General features: G+C 40.0%; 1 protein-coding gene across 2 annotated transcripts in view; it reads right to left on the bottom strand.

The window, feature by feature from the left end:
• The window catches only part of map3k19 (mitogen-activated protein kinase kinase kinase 19), a 43,177-nt gene that overhangs the window by 3,779 nt on the left and 15,768 nt on the right, over nucleotides 1–23,630 (bottom strand). Inside the window, exons 4-9 of one of the 2 annotated variants that reach the window (XM_034186679.1) lie at nucleotides 23,048–23,172; nucleotides 21,221–21,255; nucleotides 18,955–21,063; nucleotides 11,998–12,102; nucleotides 10,022–10,260; nucleotides 9,590–9,842 (exon numbers count right to left, since the gene is read on the bottom strand). In XM_034186679.1, the coding sequence (XP_034042570.1) occupies nucleotides 9,590–9,842; nucleotides 10,022–10,260; nucleotides 11,998–12,102; nucleotides 18,955–21,063; nucleotides 21,221–21,255; nucleotides 23,048–23,172 (2,866 nt within the window). Of the gene's footprint in view, nucleotides 1–9,589; nucleotides 9,843–10,021; nucleotides 10,261–11,997; nucleotides 12,103–18,954; nucleotides 21,064–21,220; nucleotides 21,256–23,047; nucleotides 23,179–23,630 lie in introns of both variants that reach the window. The other variant, XM_034186681.1, reaches the window with a different exon arrangement.

The raw sequence follows: 23,630 nt of genomic DNA, 5'->3' as shown, positions 1-23,630 counted from the left end.
TTTTGATCAGGGTCATTTAGTTAGTTTCTGGCAGTATATTCGGTTAACGAGGCTCATCTCTGAGCGTGGTGCTAATTTCAAGATGTTCAAAATTTAGCAACAACAGTGTGAGGCAGTTTGTTTGCGAATTACTACAAGGACTAACGAGGATTATAGAGGCATGTTTGTGGTGAGGACAAGGCTGCTAAAAGCCCATTATCTGAGCACCTGACAGCTACAAGGACCGTTTAGGACTGGCTCAGCCCTCTTGCGCACAATTCCACCTGCTTTGTGTGGCGGACGCTGTATATAAAATAATTATTTTGTAGCGGATTAATCATTTTCTGTCAGTTTGGATGTTGAAAACACCTCAAATCACTTCTGCAATCACAGAGAACTGTTTCATCTGGACCTCTTTTGTCCCTCTCTCTCCTGCTCCATGAAGTGGAGAACATATTTTGGATCAGCTTAAAATGTAACTATTTTTAATGGAATAGCTTGGTAAAACAGTTGCATGTTCATTCCTTCTTTATAAGCTGCTGTGAAAGTATGTTTATGATAGATTTAACATCTTGTTAATGGATCAGATGACCTCCGCTGTGTGTGCGCTCTGACGTATGACTTGTGCTCAAGAAGAGCATTTACGCAAAACACCAGCTCGAAAAAGAGTGATTTTGCAATCAATAATGCCTGAACACACAGTTAAGTTGGATCACGGTGTCTAATTTAAAGCCGCAGCTGTCCAAGAACACAGAATGCTCACGTGCAAAAGAGCGATTTCACTGACATTAATGGAAAAACACAAAGTTAAAAGTTGGATCATGGTGTCAAAATGCCTGTTAAGCCACAGAAGAAAAAAGTCCAGTGAGAGGAAGTGCTGAGGTGACTGTCCAGGAACCCGTGGTTTGGTTCTAGCTGGTCTGGTACATTAAATGACTCTGGAACACAGGTGAACTGCAGCCTGGCGCATGGCGCACACCTGCCTCACTGTACTGGAGCATCTATTTTTGGACTGTGTTTAAAAAATGTGACAACATCTTGAATGGATGCTGTGAATTGAAAATGCACACTTTAAAATGACCAAGTGTGGGAGAGCAGGAGGTTTGGACCAAACCCATGCCTACATGTGCACCAGCGTCGTGTTACCTTGGCACTACATGGATCATATGCAGCTTGACGTGGATTATATGCGGCGACATCAGCCATTCAAGGATGCATGGGGCTCAAATGACAGATTGGTCGTGGCTCACTAGAGGCTGATACCTGACACATGAGGTACAGAGAGGCACATAGAGGCTTCTTCATAACGGATATGTAATAGATGAAAACATGGATCATTCTTCAAATAATCGCTGACACACCCATGCGTGTCTCATTATTCATGGCTTATTATTCAGTGGGATGAGGCTTTAGGCCATGGTTTATCCCCGGATACTGTGGTATAAAACTGATAAGAGTCTACAACATACAACCCCAATTCCAGTGAACTTGGGACGTTGTGTAAAATGTAAATAAAAACAAAATACAATAATCTGCAAATCTTCTTCAACATATATTCAATTGAATACACCACAAAGACAAGATATTTAATGTTCAAAGTGATAAATTTTGTTGTTTTTGTGCAAATATTTGCTCGATTGAAATGAATGTCTGCAACATGTTTCAAAAAAGTTGGGACAGGGCAGCAAAAGACTGGGAAAGTTGATGAATGCTCAAAGAACACCTAATACACCTAATTGGAAACGGGTGAGTGTCATGATTGGGTAAAAAAGGAGCATCTCCAAAAGGCTCAGCCATTCACAAGCAAAGGTGGGGTGAGGATCACCACTTTGTGAACAACTGCATGAAAAAAATAGTCCAACAGTTTAAGAACAATGTTTCTCAACGTTCAATTACAAGGAATTTAGGGATTCCATCATCTACAGTCCATAATATAATCAGAAGATTCAGAGAATCTGGAGAACTTTCTAAACATAAGTGGCAAGGCCAAAAACCAACATTGAATGCCCGTGACCTTCGATCCCTCAGGTGGCACTGCATTAAAAACCAACATCATTGTGTAAAGGATCTTACCGGCTGGGCTCAGGAACATTTCAGAAAACCATTGTCAGTTAACATAGTTCGTCGCTACAAGTTCAAGTTAAAACTTTACCATGCAAGGCGAAAGCCATACATCAACAACATCCAGAAACACCGCCGCCTTCTCTGGGCCCGAGCTCATCTCAAATGGACAGACGCAAAGTGGAAAAGTGTGCTGTGGTCTGATGCGTCCACATTTCAAATTGTTTTTGGAAATCATGGACGTCATGTCCTCCGGACAAAAGAGGACAAAGACCATCCAGATTGTTACCAGCGCAAAGTTCAAAAGCCAGCATCTGTGATGGTATGGGGGTGTGTTAGTGCCCATGGCGTGGGCAACTTACACATCTGTGATGGCACCATCAATGCTGAAAGGTACATCCAGGTTTTGGAGGAACACATGCCGCCATCCAAGCAATGTCTTTTTCAGGGACATCCCTGATTATTTCAGCAAGAAAATGCCAAGCCACATTCCTGCACGTGCTACAACAGCGTGGCTTCATAGTAAAAGAGTGCGGGTACTAGACTGACCTGCCTGCAGTCCAGACCTGTCGCCCATTGAAAATGTGTGGCGAATTATGAAGTGCAAAATACGACAATGGAGACCACGGATTGTTGAACAGCTGAAGTCGTACATCAAGCAAAAATGGGAAAGAATTCCACCTACAAAGCTTCAGCAGTTAGTGTCCTCAGTTCCCAAACACTTAATGAGTGTTCTTAGAAGGAAAGGTGATGTAAGACAGTGGTGGACTGTCCCAGCTTTTTTTGAAATGTATTGCAGGCATCCATTTAAAATGAGCAATATTTGCACAAAACAACAACAACAAAAAAAATCTATTAGTTTGAACATTAAATCTCTTGTCTTTGTGGTGTATTCAATTGAATACAGGTTGAAGAGGATTTGCAAATCATTGTATTCTGTTTTTCTTTACATTTTACACAACGTCCCAACTTCATTGGAATTGGGGTTTTACATTGGAGAGGGCACCAGTCCATCATAGGTTACTTTCCCAGCTACAACTAGATGGACTGAGATGATGAAGTATTTTTACAAGATCAGACAGAGGTAGCCTGAAGTTCACACCTGATACATAACCCTTGTGTATATTAGTAGTCCAACTCCTATCCCACAGATCCACCTGCACTGCACCAAAATGTGGTGCACAAGTTGTAATTTATATTGGGTTTTCTGAAATCAGTACAGAGCACCAAAAATATACATAATTTTCTTCCCAAAGCTTCTTCATGGCTACCACAACCATCTGGTCAAAATGAGACTTGACATTCAAACAAATATTAGTTGAACTGTATATATAATTGTGACCTTGTGTTTTCAGAAAACCAAAGATTAGGTCAGATCTGGGCCCATGCACTGGTGCGGTGCAATGCCATATCACCTAGTAATCAAACCAGGCAGACAACTGGGTCTTCCCCAACTCTCAAAAGAAGGCATCTACTGCATCTGCCACAGCCATGTAAAATATTGGCTTCCACTAGGCCTTCTCCATTTGCAAGTGTTCTCAACATTTTGCTGGACAATGTCTACCCAGACAGTAAATAGATCCTGGCCGGATGTAGTCCAACATCTGGTACCAATCCTGAAAACAGATCCGGTCCAGACAGTTTTTGCACCCTGGCCCAGATCCGGCACAGCTCCGCTTTACAGTTCTGGAACAGATCCGGACCAGATCTGAACTGGATCCGCAAAAGACCAACCGTTTACAGACCATATCTGGCACGGATCTGGGGCAGATGTGGACCGCATCACAGCACCGTGGCAGGAACAAGTTTTACAGGGGTAAGTTCCGTGGATCCGAAGAAACTGATTTGTATCTATAACACACAGATCAGTGTCCCTGGACTTATAAAACTTGATTGTCGTAAAGAAACAAACCGCTTTGCAATAAGCATCTAAAAAAGCCTCAGTGATGATCACGATTACAGAATACAGAGTTTACAACCGCTAATGGATAGTTTCTACCGAGTGCAGATAAAATTGCTTATCGTTATGCCCCATGTTCCTGCCACGGTGCTGTGATGCGGACCACATCTGTCCCAGATCTGTGCCAGATATGGTCTGTAAACGGTTGGTGTTTTGCGGATCCAGTTCAGATCTGGTCCGGATCTGTTCCAGAACTGTAAAGTGGAGCCGTGCCGGATCTGGGCCAGGGTGCAAAAACTGTCTGGACCGGATCTGTTTTCAGGATTGGTACCAGATGTTGGACTACATCCGGCGTGGATCTATTTGCTGTCTGGGTAGAATACCTAAAATTAACAACATCTTATGCATTTCAATTAAACATGTTTGTTGTCCAATTGTTACGCCACAGAATAAACGAAGTGCGCAACGCATCTGCGCATGTGTGGGTCAAATGGGGGCAAAAATCCCAGCTACCACACTCACACCACTTCCATTGAATTTCATATAGAGTAGCATTAGTGGACTGTAAAAGTTAAGGCTTACAGGGATTGTTTCAAAGGCTTTAAGCCTTAAGCGGCACATACAATAATGACAGGGGCGCATTGTGCTGTTTTCAAATGCTCAAACGGAATTTATAGGCTTGAAAGCAATCGTGTGTTTTCAGCCAACAAAGATGAGTCCAAACAAAGACGGAAAGAAGAAGACGAGGAGAAGAAGAGGTCATAAACCTCCGTTCATTCTACACAATTTTGCCAAAGAAAAAGAAAGATCCAGACAGACGTAAAAGACGGACTAAAATTGTAAGTTTCTTGCACACATTTATTTTGTCAATATCCTGAAACTGTGCCGCCGTTTTAGTGCATCGGCTTATCAAATCAAATCAAATCAAATCAATTTTATTTATATAGCGCCAAATCACAACAAACAGTTGCCCCAAGGCTCTTTATATTGTAAGGCAAGGCCATACAATAATTACGTAAAAACCCCAACGGTCAAAACGACTCCCTGTGAGCAAGCACTTGGCGACAGTGGGAAGGAAAAACTCCCTTTTAACAGGAAGAAACCTCCAGCAGAACCAGGCTCAGGGAGGGGCAGTCTTCTGCTGGGACTGGTTGGGGCTGAGGGAGAGAACCAGGAAAAAGACATGCTGTGGAGGGGAGCAGAGATCAATCACTAATGATTAAATGCAGAGTGGTGCATACAGAGCAAAAAGAGAAAGAAACACTCAGTGCATCATGGGAACCCCCCAGCCGACTAAGTCTATAGCAGCATAACTAAGGGATGGTTCAGGGTCACCTGATCCAGCCCTAACTATAAGCTGGTACTATGAGGTCCCTAAGATAAGATGGGACCTGATTATTCAAAACCTTATAAGAAGGTAAGAAAGAAGACTTTTAAATTCTATTCTAGAATTAACAGGAAGCCAATGAAGAGAGGCCAATATGGGTGAGATATGCTCTCTCCTTCTAGTCCCTGTTAGTACTCTAGCTGCAGCATTTTGAATTAACTGAAGGCTTTTCAGGGAACTTTTAGGACAACCTGATAATAATGAATTACAATAGTCCAGCCTAGAGGAAATAAATGCATGAATTAGTTTTTCAGCATCACTCTGAGACAAGACCTTTCTAATTTTAGAGATATTGCGTAAATGCAAAAAAGCAGTCCTACGTATTTGTTTAATATGCGCACTGAATGACATATCCTGATCAAAAATGACTCCAAGATTTCTCACAGTATTACTAGAGGTCAGGGTAATGCCATCCAGAGTAAGGATCTGGTTAGACACCATGTTTCTAAGATTTGTGGGGCCAAGTACAATAACTTCAGTTTTATCTGAGTTTAAAAGCAGGAAATTAAAGGTCATCCATGTCTTTATGTCTGTAAGACAATCCTGCAGTTTATCTAATTGGTGTGTGTCCTCTGGCTTCATGGATAGATAAAGCTGGGTATCATCTGCGTAACAATGAAAATTTAAGCAATGCCGTCTAATAATACTGCCTAAGGGAAGCATGTATAAAGTGAATAAAATTGGTCCTAGCACAGAACCTTGTGGAACTCCATAATTAACCTTAGTCTGTGAAGAAGACTCCCCAAATTGTAATCTATTAGATAAATAAGATTCAAACCACCGCAGTGCAGTGCCTTTAATACCTATGGCATGCTCTAATCTCTGTAATAAAATTTTATGGTCAACAGTATCAAAAGCAGCACTGAGGTCTAACAGAACAAGCACAGAGCTGAGTCCACTGTCTGAGGCCATAAGAAGATCATTAGTAACCTTCACTAATGCTGTTTCTGTACTATGATGAATTCTAAAACCTGACTGAAACTCTTCAAATAGACCATTCCTCTGCAGATGATCAGTTAGCTGTTTTACAACTACCCTTTCAAGAATTTTTGAGAGAAAAAGAAGGTTGGAGATTGGCCTATAATTAGCTAAGATAGCTGGGTCAAGTGATGGCTTTTTAAATAATGGTTTAATTACTGCCACCTTAAAAGCCTGTGGTACATAGCCAACTAATAAAGATAGATTGATCATATTTAAGATCGAAGCATTAAATAATGGTAGGGCTTCCTTGAGCAGTCTGGTAGGAATGGGGTCTAATAGACATGTTGATGGTTTGGAGGAAGTGACTAATGAAAATAACTCAGACAGAACAATCGGAGAGAAAGAGTCTAACCAAATACCTGCATCACTGAAAGCAGCCGATACGTCTTTGGGATGGTTATGAGTAATTTTTTCTCTAATAGTTAAAATTTTATTAGCAAAGAAAGTCATGAAGTCATTACTAGTTAAAGTTAAAGGAATACTCGGCTCAATAGAGCTCTGACTCTTTGTCAGCCTGGCTACAGTGCTGAAAAGAGACCTGGGGTTGTTCTTATTTTCTTCAATTAGTGATGAGTAGGAAGATGTCTTAGCTTTATGGAGGGCTTTTTTTTTATAGAGCAACAGACTCTTTTTCCAGGCTAAGTGAAGATCTTCTAAATTAGTGACATGCCATTTCCTCTCCAACTTACGGGTTATCTGCTTTAAGCTGCGGGTTTGTGAGTTATACCACGGAGTCAGGCACTTCTGATTTAAAGCTCTCTTTTTCAGAGGAGCTACAGCATCAAAAGTTGTCTTCAATGAGGATGTAAAACTAATGACGAGATACTCTATCTCACTTACAGAGTTTAGGTAGCTACTCTGCACTGTGTTGGTATATGGCATTAGAGAACATAAAGAAGGAATCATATCCTTAAACCTAGTTACAGCGCTTTCTGAAAGACTTCTAGTGTAATGAAACTTATTCCCCACTGCTGGGTAGTTCATCAGAGTAAATGTAAATGTTATTAAGAAATGATCAGACAGAAGGGGGTTTTCAGGGAATACTGTTAAGTCTTCAATTTCCATACCATAAGTCAGAACAAGATCTAAGGTATGATTAAAGTGGTGGGTGGACTTATTTACATTTTGAGCAAAGCCAATCGAGTCTAACAATAGATTAAATGCAGTGTTGAGGCTGTCATTCTCAGCATCTGTGTGGATGTTAAAATCGCCCCACTATAATTATCTTATCTGAGCTAAGCACTAAGTCAGACAAAAGGTCTGAAAATTCACAGAGAAACTCACAGTAACAACCAGGTGGATGATAGATAATAACAAATAAAACTGGTTTTTGGGACTTCCAATTTGGATGGACAAGACTAAGAGTCAAGCTTTCAAATGAATTAAAGCTCTGTCTGGGTTTTTGATTAATTAATAAGCTGGAATGGAAGATTGCTGCTAATCCTCCGCCTCGGCCCGTGCTACGAGCATTCTGGCAGTTAGTGTGACTCGGGGGTGTTGACTCATTTAAACTAACATATTCATCCTGCTGTAACCAGGTTTCTGTAAGGCAGAATAAATCAATATGTTGATCAATTATTATATCATTTACTAACAGGGACTTAGAAGAGAGAGACCTAATGTTTAATAGACCACATTTAACTGTTTTAGTCTGTGGTGCAGTTGAAGGTGCTATATTATTTTTTCTTTTTGAATTTTATGCTTAAATAGATTTTTGCTGGTTATTGGTGGTCTGGGAGCAGGCACTGTCTCTACGGGGATGGGGTAATGAGGGGATGGCAGGGGGAGAGAAGCTGCAGAGAGGTGTGTAAGACTACAACTCTGCTTCCTGGTCCCAACCCTGGATAGTCATGGTTTGGAGGATTTAAGAAAATTGTCCAGACTTCTAGAAATGAGAGCTGCTCCATCCAAAGTGGGATGGATGCCATCTCTCCTAACAAGACCAGGTTTTCCCCAGAAGCTTTGCCAATTATCTATGAAGCCCACCTCATTTTTTGGACACCACTCAGACAGCCAGCAATTCAAGGAGAACATGCAGCTAAACATGTCACTCCCGGTCCTGATTGGGGAGGGGCCCAGAGAAAACTACAGAGTCCGACATTGTTTTTGCAAAGTTACACACCGATTCAATGTTAATTTTAGTGACCTCCGATTGGCGTAACCGGGTGTCATTACTGCCGACGTGAATTACAATCTTACCAAATTTACGCTTAGCCTTAGCCAGCAGTTTCAAATTTCCTTCAATGTCGCCTGCTCTGGCCCCTGGAAGACAATTGACTATGGTTGCTGGTGTCGCTAACTTCACATTTCTCAAAACAGAGTCGCCAATAACCAGAGTTTGATCCTCAGCGGGTGTGTCGTCGAGTGGGGAAAAACGGTTAGAAATGTGAACGGGTTGGCGGTGTACACGGGGCTTCTGTTTAGGGCTACGCTTCCTCCTCACAGTCACCCAGTCGGCCTGCTTTCCCGGCTGCTCGGGACTCCCGGCTTATGACTGTAATGTTGCGTCATGACTCGGGGTCATGACTCTGGGTTACGTGACGCGTAATATTGTAAAATTGACCTGTTCTATAAACAAACTGCATGCATGCACATATCATTGTATGTCTGTCAACTTATCAAAACAAACGTAACACCAAAAAAGTTATATGCGAGACCCAACTTCATTGTTGTCATTATGAAGCCAGCAGACTAGCGATTTCTCATCCCTGCTTAGCAAATATTCTGCAATATCCACAGTTTCAGTCTCTGGACTTCGTCTAACCATACGTCAGTTGCCTTCAAGGGGTCAGAAATTTGTTTGTCTCCAACTATCAACAAGGACTGGTCATTTTTGACAGTGGCTCTTTCTTCCTCCTTTGTCGGCACTTCTGTAACGATGCAGCACACGCAAGCACAGCCAACTCTTCTTTCCACTTCTGTCCACTGCCATACGTAGTCCTAGTTGTAACAGGCAATCCGCGGAGCTTACAAAAACACTTTAAATCATCAACTTTCCAGCGGTTGAAATGATCCAAATCACAGCACTCCTCACTGCTTTCCGCCGCCATAGCTTGTGGGTTGGTAGTCGAACAATTTAGCCTACCCATAATGCACCACGCGGCCTGAGATGCACACTGCGCTTATTAGAACAGCTCAAATCACTGAAATCCCAATATTGCCATAATGCTGATGTCCATGATGGATGGATATATAGTCCTGACCACATCTGTATGCTCCGCTTTAGAGAAACTGTTCAGATGGCTACTAATAAGCAAACATAACCTGAAACCCATAACTACCTCTGGTGCTATCCAGTAAGGTGTGCCGTGGACAGACTTGAGCAGGTCTCCACTGTTGCTGTCAGTGTGGCTAAGGTAGCTGAGACGTCGTGCGCAGCCAAAGTCTATGAGCTTGATAACACCAGTGGGCATCAACATGACATTGTTTCCCTTCAAATCACGGTGAACCACCCTGTTCTGATGAAGGTACGCAACTCCTTCTACGATTTGGTGAGTGTATAGAACTAGGATGCGCTCTGGCAGAGGACCAAATCTGCAGACAAAGAGGAGATGAAAGGAAGACATCAGCACAACACATTTCATTAACTCAAGTGTTGCCCAATCCTGGTCATCAGCACCCAAAGCACTGGACATTTTCCATGGACCAGGATTGGGGGAACATTGCATTAATTGGTGTCATTTCTAAAACAAGTACTTTTGAATCAACCCAACCTGTGTAGTACACTTGCGATGGAGCCTCCTGGGATGTACTCCATGAAAATAGAAACCACATGTTGATAAAGTGATGTCCCCAGGAAGCTTACAATGTTGGTGTGTGTCAGGGTTTTAAGTAGCTCCACCTCCTCCTGCAAACAGTTGTACTCTCTTTCTGCGGCCTCACGATTAGAATTATCCAGATTCACCTGCTTCACAGCAATCAGCTGACCCTGGTTGGTCAGACCACAGTAAACCTGGTTAGGAGACAGCGGTGAGTTTCTTTATCTGTGTCACTGTTTGTTACATAGATGAGAGAGCATACAACTAAAATAAATAAATAAATACAGATATTTGTGGTGGTGATGCTTGGACTGTTCATGTAGCATATGTACTTAGGTATTACTAAACAACCCAGTCTCACGGTAAGTAGTGATTCAACAGCAAAAAATATACATTAATCTATTGGTTCGTGATATTGTGACGAAAAGCGCCTCATTTTCGTCATGGCAGCGCAAATTCATTCTAATTCATTCATGATGGCTGCACGAAATTAAAAGTGAAGCGGGGGGTGGGGGGGGGAGTCCGGGGACTGGTTATGGTTAGGGTGGGGGAAGGAGTAGGATTAGGTTATGGTTAAGGTTAGGGTTGGGGGTAGGAGTAGGGTTAGTAATAGTGAGCTAAAAAAAAACCTGTGATAAAAGGATGAAAAAAAATGTGAGACTGGGCTGTACTAAAAGCAAGTAAGAATGTATTTTTTTGTGTGTGAACTGACATTTTAAGTGATGTGGTACTTTAAATAACAGAGGCTGTGATGTTTGGGTCAGTTCAGGTGTTGACTCATGTGTTGGTGCCATCCATCACACTATGGAATGGCCTTGGGTCCTGACTGGTTCATTGTGCCCGCCTCCCAAAAATAAGAATCCACCATATCTCCTGCAGCTAGATGATACATGGATGTCCAGATCGTCTGGAACCAGACATCCAGCCATCATCTTAGGGCACTGATAAGAGTCCAAGTCTCTCAATCAATCAATCAATCAATCAATTTTTTTATATAGCGCCAAATCACAACAAACAGTTGCCCCAAGGCGCTTTATATTGTAAGGCAAGGCCATACAATAATTATGTAAAACCCCAACGGTCAAAACCATACACTAAGACTGCAGGACTCTCCCAAGAAATCAAAATAGAGTTACACCTCTGGGGAGGGTATGGTGATGCAGGGGGGAGGCCCAGAGTAGGCATATTGCTTTTTTCAAAAACAAATGGAGATGGTTTCCTGCAATCTCACATTGTGGAGATATCGTGAGATTTAAACAATCTGCTAAACTTCACCAAACAATGACTTTAGGGAAAAGTGATGCTGCAAGGCTAGAAACTACTAAATTTTGATAAAGTTAAGCAAAATCACTGGGGAAAACAAGGAAGAAACAGCCAAACTTTGGAAAATAAGATTGTGCATGATGGTGGGTATGATGGCATATTGCCATTGTGCCATTCTTTAGAGAGAGCCCTGACACAAGAAGCATAGAGACGCTAAAGATTTGAACCATTGTTTTCCTGCAGATATACTGGCATTGCCAAATACCTTTGTCCAGCAACCACATGACTCCATTAGCTCTTCTCAGTCATCCCTCAACTTCACTGGATGAGCACCCAGATACACTGGTGTCCTGCCAAGACTTAAGTTAAACACTTTCACTGTGTTACATTTCTGATGGCAAAGTCCAGGGTGTCATTGAAAGTCTGGATCTTAAGCATGACTGAAGACAATGACAAATCAGGCACTCCAACCACTCAGGGAATTGGGGGTGATGTTTTTTCTTTAAAGATTGTGAGTTGTACATTTCTTTTTATCTATTTTAGTTCTACCTTTTGCACCATTGTGACTAATGTTACACAAACTGCGCCAAATCAAAGCCAAATACTTCATTAGAATGCAGCAAACCTGATTCTGAATATAGTATGTCTTTTAGAATTAGTCTACTCACTGTCCCATAGGCTCCTCTGCCAAGTACCTCCCCCTTTGTCCATGCAATCGCTTCATCCATTGATGACCCACAGCCATGGATTGTAGGATTGTTTGTTAAATTAACCTGCAATACAATGCAGAGAATTGACTGCATTGGTTTCAAACTAAGTTAGAATATATATTATAGTCAGTCAAAATGTATGCTGGAGAGTTGTTGGCACTCAAACAAAATACAACACAAGTCAGACTCACCTATGCTTCACTGTCAGTGTTCATATGACATAAATTAGCCAAATTAACCAATATTTACAGCCTAAAAGGGGTCCCCCTAGCAAAAAACAAGCAAACAAAAAACTATATTTATTTTATTAAATAAACTTGGGTAAACCACAAGTTTACTTCCTAAGTGTACTTTATAGTAAGAGTACAATTTTAATACGTCTTAGGGTTAAACTGGTCCTTTTTTTGTTTATAAAAGTATACTTGTAAGTATGCTTTAAGGGAAGTGTAGTAAAATTGGAATATCTAAATTTTATTTTACAGTGCAAGTGAACTTATAGGTAGTAGGGAAACACTTGCAGCCCACTTTTTAGTTTAGGAACGTACACTTACTGAAGGGACTTCAGTAATTTTTTCACTCAGATCAGGATTTGAACAAGGATCCTCTGGTTAGGTTCCTACTTACATAAACTCGAGGCCATGAAGTCCAGCTTTGCAACTGCTGATTTATGTGTTACCTGAAAAAACTTACTTCATATAGGTTCAAGTCAAAGCCACTACATGTTGTCAAATAATCCAAGTGTACTTACACTTTCCTGTATACTATCAGTATAACCCAACTATAATTAGGCTTTCTGTATACTTGTCAGTATACACCAAGACTTTTCTGTATATTTCTCAGTATACGCCAAGTTTTTTTCTGCAGTATACGTTTCTGCATTTATTTTTTGGGTATACTTGTCAGTATAAGTGTAATCTGGTAAGTACAAGAAGAGGTAAACTAAAAAAGATACTCACTTACTTTTAGCTGAAAAGTGATATACTGCTTGTAAGCTTGGATAAATGTCTTTTTTGTAGGGGTCATCCAATTGTTTCTAGTTTCTTCTCCACCATGATTAAGACAAGACAGCCATGAGTGTCAGAAATGGTATCAAAAAGTATCATTCCAAAGGCTACAATCACCAGTGATCATGAATAGCCTATTTCAAAAGTTATTAATGTTATCCACAAATGTCTGTTAACTGTCAGGATGACAGACATTTGAGGTTCTACAGAATATGGTCTAAAACAAAGGCTACAAATCCATTTTGAACATCTCTGAATGCACATTGCAAACCTGAGCACAAACCAAAAACAAGCTTGATTAATGCTCCGCATTATGCAAGGACGTGTTATGGTAAATTTATAGGGACAGTATATCCAGTGGTGGGCACAGCTAACCAAAAAGTTAGCTTCGATAACTGTCAGCTAACTGAAAAGTTACCTTTTTTAACCAGTAAACTGCCTAAAAACCTATCGGAAGCTACAGATAACCAATAACTTTCAATTTGGCCTCAAATACACTCTCAACTACTAAGAAGCTGATTTTGAGTTTAAACACTGCCAAAGCTTCTAACAGAACCAATGGTGACCACAAACCCAAACCGCCAATGAGCCAGCGCTTCTGTCTTTGTGCGCTCTGCCCCCTGCTATAGGAAAGCATCATTTATCCTGGTATAACTCACAAACTCGTAGCTTAAAGCAGATAACCCGTAAGTTGGAGAGGAAATGGCGTCTCACTAATTTAGAAGATCTTCACTTAGCCTGGAAAAAGAGTCTGTTGCCTCTATAAAAAAGCCCTCCGTAAGCTAGGACATCTTTCTACTCATCACTAATTGAAGAAAATAAGAACAACCCCAGGTTTCTTTTCAGCACTGTAGCCAGGCTGACAAAGAGTCAGAGCTCTATTGAGCTGAGTATTCCATTAACTTTAACTAGTAATGACTTCATGACTTTCTTTGCTAACAAAATTTTAACTATTAGAGAAAAAATTACTCATAACCATCCCAAAGACGTATCGTTATCTTTGGCTGCTTTCAGTGATGCCGGTATTTGGTTAGACTCTTTCTCTCCGATTGTTCTGAGTTATTTTCATTAGTTACTTCATCCAAACCATCAACATGTTTATTAGACCCCATTCCTACCAGGCTGCTCAAGGAAGCCCTACCATTATTTAATGCTTCGATCTTAAATATGATCAATCTATCTTTGTTAGTTGGCTATGTACCACAGGCTTTTAAGGTGGCAGTAATTAAACCATTACTTAAAAAGCCATCACTTGACCCAGCTATCTTAGCTAATTATAGGCCAATCTCCAACCTTCTTTTTCTCTCAAAAATTCTTGAAAGGGTAGTTGTAAAACAGCTAACTGATCATCTGCAGAGGAATGGTCTATTTGAAGAGTTTCAGTCAGGTTTTAGAATTCATCATAGTACAGAAACAGCATTAGTGAAGGTTACAAATGATCTTCTTATGGCCTCGGACAGTGGACTCATCTCTGTGCTTGTTCTGTTAGACCTCAGTGCTGCTTTTGATACTGTTGACCATAAAATTTTATTACAGAGATTAGAGCATGCCATAGGTATTAAAGGCACTGCGCTGCGGTGGTTTGAATCATATTTGTCTAATAGATTACAATTTGTTTATGTAAATGGGGAATCTTCTTCACAGACTAAAGTTAATTATGGAGTTCCACAAGGTTCTGTGCTAGGACCAATTTTATTCACTTTATACATGCTTCCCTTAGACAGTATTATTAGACGGTATTGCTTAAATTTTCATTGTTACGCAGATGATACCCAGCTTTATCTATCCATGAAGCCAGAGGACACACACCAATTAGCTAAACTGCAGGATTGTCTTACAAACATAAAGACATGGATGACCTCTAATTTCCTGCTTTTAAACTCAGATAAAACTGAAGTTATTGTACTTGGCCCCACAAATCTTAGAAACATGGTGTCTAACCAGATCCTTACTCTGGATGGCATTACCCTGACCTCTAGTAATACTGTGAGAAATCTTGGAGTCATTTTTGATCAGGATATGTCATTCAAAGTGCATATTAAACAAATATGTAGGACTGCTTTTTTGCATTTACGCAATATCTCTAAAATTAGAAAGGTCTTGTCTCAGAGTGATGCTGAAAAACTAATTCATCCATTTATTTCCTCTAGGCTGGACTATTGTATTTCATTAATATCAGGTTGTCCTAAAAGTTCCCTAAAAAGCCTTCAGTTAATTCAAAATGCTGCAGCTAGAGTACTAACGGGGACTAGAAGGAGAGAGCATATCTCACCCATATTGGCCTCTCTTCATTGGCTTCCTGTTAATTCTAGAATAGAATTTAAAATTCTTCTTCTTACTTATAAGGTTTTGAATAATCAGGTCCCATCTTATCTTAGGGACCTCGTAGTACCATATCACCCAATAGAGCGCTTCGCTCTCAGACTGCAGGCTTACTTGTAGTTCCTAGGGTTTGTAAGAGTAGAATGGGAGGCAGAGCCTTCAGCTTTCAGGCTCCTCTCCTGTGGAATCAGCTCCCAATTCAGTTCAGGGAGACAGACACCCTCTCTACTTTTAAGATTAGGCTTAAAACTTTCCTTTTTGCTAAAGCTTATAGTTAGGGCTGGATCAGGTGACCCTGAACCATCCCTTAGTTATGCTGCTATAGACGTAGACTGCTGGGGGGTTCCCATGATGCACTGTTTCTTTCTCTTTTTGCCCTGTATGGCCTTGCCTTACAATATAAAGCGCCTTGGGGCAACTGTTTGTTGTGATTTGGCGCTATATAAAAAAAAAAATTGATTGATTGATTGATAGTAGAGGTGAGCGGATCGATCCTAATATCGATAATATCGATACCAACGCTGATACTGATATTGAACAATCCTCATGTAAAAAGATCGATACTCAAGCTTTTTTGTCTCTCGCACACACGCACTGACTGCTGCGCACGCAGATTCATCAAAGTCTACTCTCTGTCTTTAAGAGCAGTGCTCTTTCTTTCTTTATTTATTCTTTCTTTATTTAATTTTCACTTAATGTTTTTATTTTGTTTAAACCCAGAAGTGCTCTGAAGGGAGGAAATTCCTTATTCTTTGTATTAATTTGTATTATTATTATAACTTTGGACACTGTAGCTCCTCTGAAAAAGAGAGCCTTAAATCAGAAGTGCCTGACTCCGTGGTATAACTCACAAACTCGCAGCTTAAAGCAGATAACCCGTAAGTTGAGAGGAAATGGCGTCTCCTAATTTAGAAGATCTTCACTTAGCCTGGAAAAAGAGTCTATTGCTCTATAAAAAAGCCCTCCGTAAAGCTAGGACATCTTACTACTCATCACTAATTGAAGAAAATAAGAACAACCCCAGGTTTCTTTTTCAGCACTGTAGCCAGGCTGACAAAGAGTCAGAGCTCTATTGAGCCGGAGTATTCCTTAACTTTACACTAGTAATGACTTCATGACTTTCTTTGCTAATAAAATTTTAAACTATTAGAGAAAAAATTACTCATAGCCATCTCAAAGACATATCTTTATGTTCGACTGCTTTCAGTAATGCTGGTATTTGATTAGACTCTTTCTCTCCGATTGTTCTGTCTGAGTTATTTTCATTAGTCACTTCCTCCAAACCATCAACATGTCTATTAGACCCCATTCCTACCAGGCTGCTCAAGGAAGACCTACCATTAATTAATACTTCAATCTTAAATATGATCAATCTGTCTTTATTAGTTGGCTATGTACCACAGGCTTTTAAGGTGGCAGTAATTAAACCATTACTTAAAAAGCCATCACTTGACGCAGCTATCTTAGCTAATTATACGCCCAATCTCCAACCTTTCCTTTTCTCTCAAAAATTCTTGAAAGGGTAGTTGTAAACAGCTAACTGATCATACTGCAGAGGAATGGTCTATTTGAAGAGTTTCAGTCAGGTTTCAGAATGCATCATAGTATAGAAACAGCATTAGTGAAGGTTACAAATGATCTTATGGCCTCAGACAGTGGACTCATCTCTGTGCTTGTCCTGTTAGACCTCAGTGCTGCTTTTGATACTGTTGACCATAAAATTTTATTACAGAGATTAGAGCATGCCATAGGTATTAAGGCACTGCGCTGCGGTGGTTTGAATCATATTTATCTAATAGATTACAATTTGTTCATGTAAATGGGGAGTCTTCTTCACAGACTAAGGTTAATTATGGAGTTCCACAAGGTTCTGTGCCAGGACCAATTTTATTCACTTTATACATGCTTCCCTTAGGCAGTATTATTAGAAAGCATTGCTTAAATTTTCATTGTTACGCAGATGATACCCAGCTTTATCTATCCATGAAGCCAGAGGACACACACCAATTAGTTAAACTGCAGGAATGTCTTACAGACATAAAGACATGGATGACCTCTAATTTCCTGCTTTTAAATTCAGATAAAACTGAAGTTATTGTACTTGGCCCCACAAATCTTAGAAACATGGTGTCTAACCAGATCCTTACTCTGGATGGCATTACCCTGACCTCTAGTAATACTGTGAGAAATCTTGGAGACATTTTTGATCAGGATATGTCCTTCAATGCGCATATTAAGCAAATATGTAGGACTGCTTTTTTACATTTGCGCAATATCTCTAAAATTATAAAGGTCTTGTCGCATAGTGATGCTGAAAAACTAATTCATGCATTTATTTCCTCTAGGCTGGACTATTGTAATTCATTATTATCAGGTTGTCCTAAAAGTTCCACAGACGTGATGTCAATTTAAATAACTTGTCCAAAATTAGTTTAACCATAAGTTAAAACTGTACGCCACTGGATGACTTAGGTGATAGTGCCAGTGTGTTAGTATGGAGTCAAAAGAAATTATTATTTTTCTTTTCTGTGAGCAATTCTTCTTTGTCTGCAGAAGATACAGTGGTTTCTTTTAGAACCAGCTCTTCTCTGTTTGTAGAGGATAGAATTGCGTATCTACTACAAAAAGCTATGTCTGCAAAAATGTTAGTGGTCTAAAAATTATTGGACCACAACCTATTAGAAGGTAATTGGTCAGATGATGGTTTTCAAAGTTATCTGAAAAGCTAATCTGATAATGAAAACATTATCTTTTATAATTAGCAGAACTGTGTGAGTATATCATCAGCCAATCAGCATAGGTGTCAACCTGACTCCAGAAGGGCCAAGAGGATGCAATTTTTCTTTGTAACCAACAACTAAATAAATGTAAAAAAAAAATAAAATAAATAAGCACCACAGAGGTGTGCGCCTTGCAGACTCCCGCTTACTAATGAACTCATCCTGCGTGCTATTAATCAGTGAAATCACCCGGTGGTGCAAAGTAAACCTGCACCCTCTTGGGGTACTGCTGTCTCAATGAGAAAATCTGATGTAACAATTTGAATGAGTTTTTTTTTTTAAGTTACTTCAACTTAGTTATTTGAACTGCCAAGTGAGTTAATGCTACAAGACTTCTCCAGTTAAATTGAAATAACTTTAGTTAAGTTGAAATAACTTTAGAAATCTATGCAAATTGTTACATCACTTTTTGTTGTTGAGACAGCGGTTCATTTTTTAGAGTGTGGAGTCAGGTTGACACCTATGCAATCAGAGTTTTATCTGTCATCCCCTTTAAGCGGGAGTCTGCAAGGCACACACCTCTGTGGTGCTGGAGGGACCCTTTTTTTTTTTTTTTTTTTACATTTAGAAAACCAGTGGTTCTGGAAATATTGCATAATGTCCATGAAACATAAATGCTAATACAAGTGTAATTGTGATCCAATTCATATATATCCTGATTAAAACAATACAATACAATCTAAATCATCCAGTATAGATTCAAATACAGTGAATTGTTGCCTTGTTGGCACAGCCAAACATCTCTTATGGGTATTCTCATCAATGTGGGTAATTGTGATTATGATAAAAACATTGACCACATGTTTTACCTTAGCAATTGTATTTTTGTCCAACAGAGGCCCATCTTCTCTGCTGGGCTCCTTTTGGTTCATTTCCAGGTTGTCAGATCTTGGACCAGTAGATACATCTCGCTCATCCAATGAAATCAGCTCCTCAGCCAGGCACTGGAGCAAGTCATCTGTAAGCGGCCCATCCCCCACCTCGTCCAGAAACCTTTGGTACACTGGAGACATGGTGTCATCGCTGCTGCTAACTGAGGTCCAAGTGTTGATCTTGCGTTGTTGTGGGCTGTCACAAGCTGCACCTTCATGAACCAACTGGTTTTGGGTTCCTGTTTGAGTTTTTGTGCCAACAGAATTCACAGCATGACACTGCCTTGCAGTCACAACAATAGTCTGATTACCAGGTTTCAGTGTTTCAGACTCGTATCTCAGTGGTGCCTCATCTATAATAGATAACATATGATTTCCTTCTTGAGGATTGTTGAGATAAATTTCACGGTCCTGGCTGAGAAGAAATTCCTCCTCTCTGTTCCAGTCCAGATTAGGTGTATCCGTTTTGTTTTTACTCTTCCTTGGTACTGGTGTGAGGCGAGATTTCATGTTGGATGACACAAGTTTTGGTTTACTTTTGGATGATGCTACCGTGGTCTCAACTGGACTTCTCCTTTTACTTTTCTCCGGTTGCTTCACAGGCACGTGTTTGACTTTTGTGTTCTTGATTGGAGCAGAATTCACGTGTCTGCCTCTGAATTTGTCACAGGAATCAAAAACTCTGAGGTTTTCATAAACAGGGCCAACAAAGATCTCATAGATAGCTGGTCGTTCATCTGGACTCTGGATCTCCTGAAACATGTCTTTGTAGGTGATGAAGTCCAGCTGCTGGACACTCTTCATTTCCGTCACTGCTGGTTGCTCTTTGGCACTTTTGATGAGTTTATCACAGTTTGCATTTTTACTGTGTGGATGATGGACCTCTGTAACCTTTGTTTTTGGTGATGGGGTGTCATGGGAACCGGCATCTCCACTGACTTTTGGCTCAGGGCTTTTCTTGGGCTTAGTGCTGACTTGTGTGGAAACCGAGGATGTCCTCAGATTGTTTTTGCACTTGTGATTTTTTTCTTTGTGTGCCGATATGTTGAAAGACTTGTTACTTTGAATGTTTGTTTTTATTACATTTACACTGTTTATTATGACTTTGTTAGGGACACGTTTGCTAGGTTTAAGGATCCTCTTGTCTCTATGAGCGGCTACACCTCTCAGGGTGAAGTTCACAGCTGGAGCTATATGATTTTCCTCATTGATTATATTTAGTTGGCCACCATCTACACAGTCAGTGACTAGTTGGTCGACATGCAGTTTATAGATTGAAGTCATTTTGTGGTCAGAGGAGTTTGTTCCTGCTCTCTTTTCCTCTTCCACATTATACAGATCACTTATATGGTTTTCTTCAGCAACATGCTGCTCAGGATTCACAGTAAAGGTATTTCCATCTGTCTCATTAGTGCACACTGTATTGATCTTTTTCTCCTTAAAATCTGAAGCAATAGATATATCATTATTCACTGTGTCTTTAATGGCATGTACAGTGTCCTGATTTTGTTCAAAGTTGATGTCACTTGTCTCTCTTGAGTCTGAATGAGTAATCGGCGCGCCACACTGAATATGCCGAAACGGGCAGCTGAGTCTTTTATGAGTGAAAACATTGATATTCTGCTGTGTCTTTGCAAGCTGGTAGTCAGTGTGAGCCTCAGTGGAGAGGCCATCTTTCAACTGCTTCAATAATCCATCTTCACTGGGCTTCCAAAGGCTGAGTTCCAAACTTTTTTTGTCCACATCCCTCTCATCTTCCTTGGTCTCATCCTCGAGATCAATGGAACTCTGGGTGCTGCTGCTGCTGGAGCCACTTTCCTCACTGCCATGTTTAATGCTGACAGGACCAAAGCGTGGGCTACTGCAAGTCGACCTCTCTCTCCTTAGCCGGGTTTTGGGAGAAAGAGAGCTACGATTGATGGGCTGTAGGGGAATGTGGTGCTTAAAAAACGGTAGAGCCACGCTGTGTCTGGATCCATTTTCCAGTGGTGCCAAACGTTTGGGTGTATGTGGAGGGACGCTGGGATGCAAAGCTGGCAAGAAGCCCTGTGAGAAAAGCACCAGCATCATATTCTAATTTATACAATGTAAATTGAAATAAAACAATATGAATTGACAAATAAAGGTGTTTAACAATAAATGCCATTATCATTATTAATATTATCATTATTATAGCTATTATTATTATTATGTTAAAGCCCACCTTTCTCTCAAGAGTAGTTTCATGAGAAAACAGTCCTGCAAACAGAAGGAGCTTTTATTGCGCAGTTACATAATCAGAAAACTCAAGCCCTGTTTTATTCCTCTATGGTGCATGGTCTAAGGTGCATCTGAAGTGTGTCCAACTCCATTTTGCTATTCTCAGAGTGTGTAATCTGACATCAGAGTCAGGCACAGAGTGAAAAGGGGTTACATTTAATATTGTAAAGAGAGACACAGTTTCTAAATTTTACCAGACTTTCAGTTATACACATTTTATGGTACTTTTTAAAGTATAATAGCCATGTGTTGCATATCAAAGTGTTCACAACAATCTCAGCTTTCAGAATATATGTTACCTATTCATCAGGAACACTGTGTAGAAATATTTTCTAAATCTGAAAAAAAGGAAATGCATTTTTTTAAAATGATTCATTTATTGAAAATACACCTTTATCCATGTGGATGAACTGGTTTGGTGCTTGAAATAAGTTTAAGTTTTGGCTCACAAAAGTTGCCCATTATATGAAGGAAATTGTATGTCAGTGTAAATAAATGAAAAATAAAATTGCTCATCATTCCAAACGTGATGTTTTCTGTCTTCCCTCTATGCAGAAATGCCCACAAATATTTGTTTTGTAGATCTTGTAAATAGAAAATAGCCACACATGGTTTTTTAAATGACAGTATGCTTTGCCTGTAGGACTAAATAAAAAGGAACAAGTGTTTTCAGGCTGACAGGACTAGCTTTTTAAAGCATTTATCATGGGCCAGTGGCAATGTGAATAAGTCTAACTCCTGAACAGAGTGACGGTGGTCTCTGAATGAGCCTGTCAGGCAAAGAGAGAGAGACAGAACCATGTGACATTCTCCAGGCTCTATGAGGCAAAGATAGTGTAGAAAAGGGATTCAAACTACTGTAGATGTGACAGTCTGTAGTTTCAGGAATTGGTTGAACAAAGTCTCTGTGGCCTTCTGTCACTGATTTATTAATAGAAACATGAATAAAAAACAGTTGGCTGTGCCAGAACATCCATTGACCTCAGAGGGTTAATCATGGGTGTGTTGTGGATGTACACCCCAGTCACGGTTTTCTTTCGTGCTCCTGTGACGAAATGAGTCTGGGTTTTTTTTAACTCACTATTACTAACCCTACTCCTACCCCCAACCCTAACCTTAACCATAACCTAATCCTACTCCTTCCCCCCACCATAACCCTAACCACCCCGACCCCCCCACTTCACTTTTAATTTTGTGCAGCCATCACAGAATGAATTAGATTGAATTTGTGCTGCCGTGACGAAAATGAGGCGCTTTTCGTCACAATATCTCAAACCAATAGAGTAATATGGTAATAGAACAATGGTAATGCTCCAACTCTGTGAACACTGTACTCTGACCACACCATATTTTAAGACCAACATTTCTGTGGGTATGCAGATGAGTGCAATCAGTCTTGCTATTTAAAGAACGTGTGCACTGGGCATAAAAATGACAACTGCATCGGGTGGAAATTGGCAATGACAATTGCACTGTGCCATGCACTGCTATATGCTGGGGAGAAGTCCTAATCTAATTTCCACTGATTTTCTTTGAAATTATTTGCTTGAAACAATAATTTTCAGCCACATTTTAATATTTTTGTTTTGAAACAACAGGTACATACACTTTTCGTATTCTTCCAGGTTAAACTAACAACCCCCTTATCTGATAAAAATATATCCAGTCCAACATTAGGTATAAAATACCTGTATTTTGTGATTGTTACATGAATATCTTTATCACATACCAGTGGTCATTTGTGAAGGGAATGTTTGGGATTCATACATACGGGTCTGGTTGTGCAGAAGAGGTTCCATGATGTTTGGAGCTGAGTGGCTGAGCTGAGCTGCAGCGAAGAATCTTGAACAGGATGAGGATTGAGGAACCACAGTTTTTGATCTCTGCCTGTTAGTCCTGTGTATGTTTGTGTTTAAAAACATATATATTACAAATTTAATATGAAATCTAATCTAGCAACAAACACTGCAAGGCATTTCAGTTATGATTTTAAAATGGTTTTATCCAAAGAAATCATAGAAGCCACAGAATTTGATTTTTATGAAGTTCCAAGCAGATGAAACAGGTGTGACATGTACCAAAACAAACAAACAAAACTTTACAAATCAACCAAAACCTAAACCTTTGTGCCTGATTTTGTACCATTGCACACCTAATAATTATTGAATGTCCCTTAGCAAGTTCCAGCTTGACCAGACACTTGAGGCAGAATTCTAGTTGTTTGACAGTTCTTCTTAACAAAATTAATGGAGTTCAGTTCAATTTATTGGCTTCCTGGCCCAGACCCATCTTTTAAGCACAATCTAGATATTTTTAGTTGTAGTTAGTAGTTTAGGGTTGAGGTCATAATAAGC

The sequence above is a fragment of the Thalassophryne amazonica genome, chromosome 14 (genome assembly GCF_902500255.1).
Source record: "Thalassophryne amazonica chromosome 14, fThaAma1.1, whole genome shotgun sequence".
Lineage (NCBI taxonomy): Eukaryota > Metazoa > Chordata > Actinopteri > Batrachoidiformes > Batrachoididae > Thalassophryne > Thalassophryne amazonica.
The sequence above is the reverse complement of the archived record's forward strand: the minus strand, read 5'-3'. Positions and strand labels throughout refer to the sequence as shown.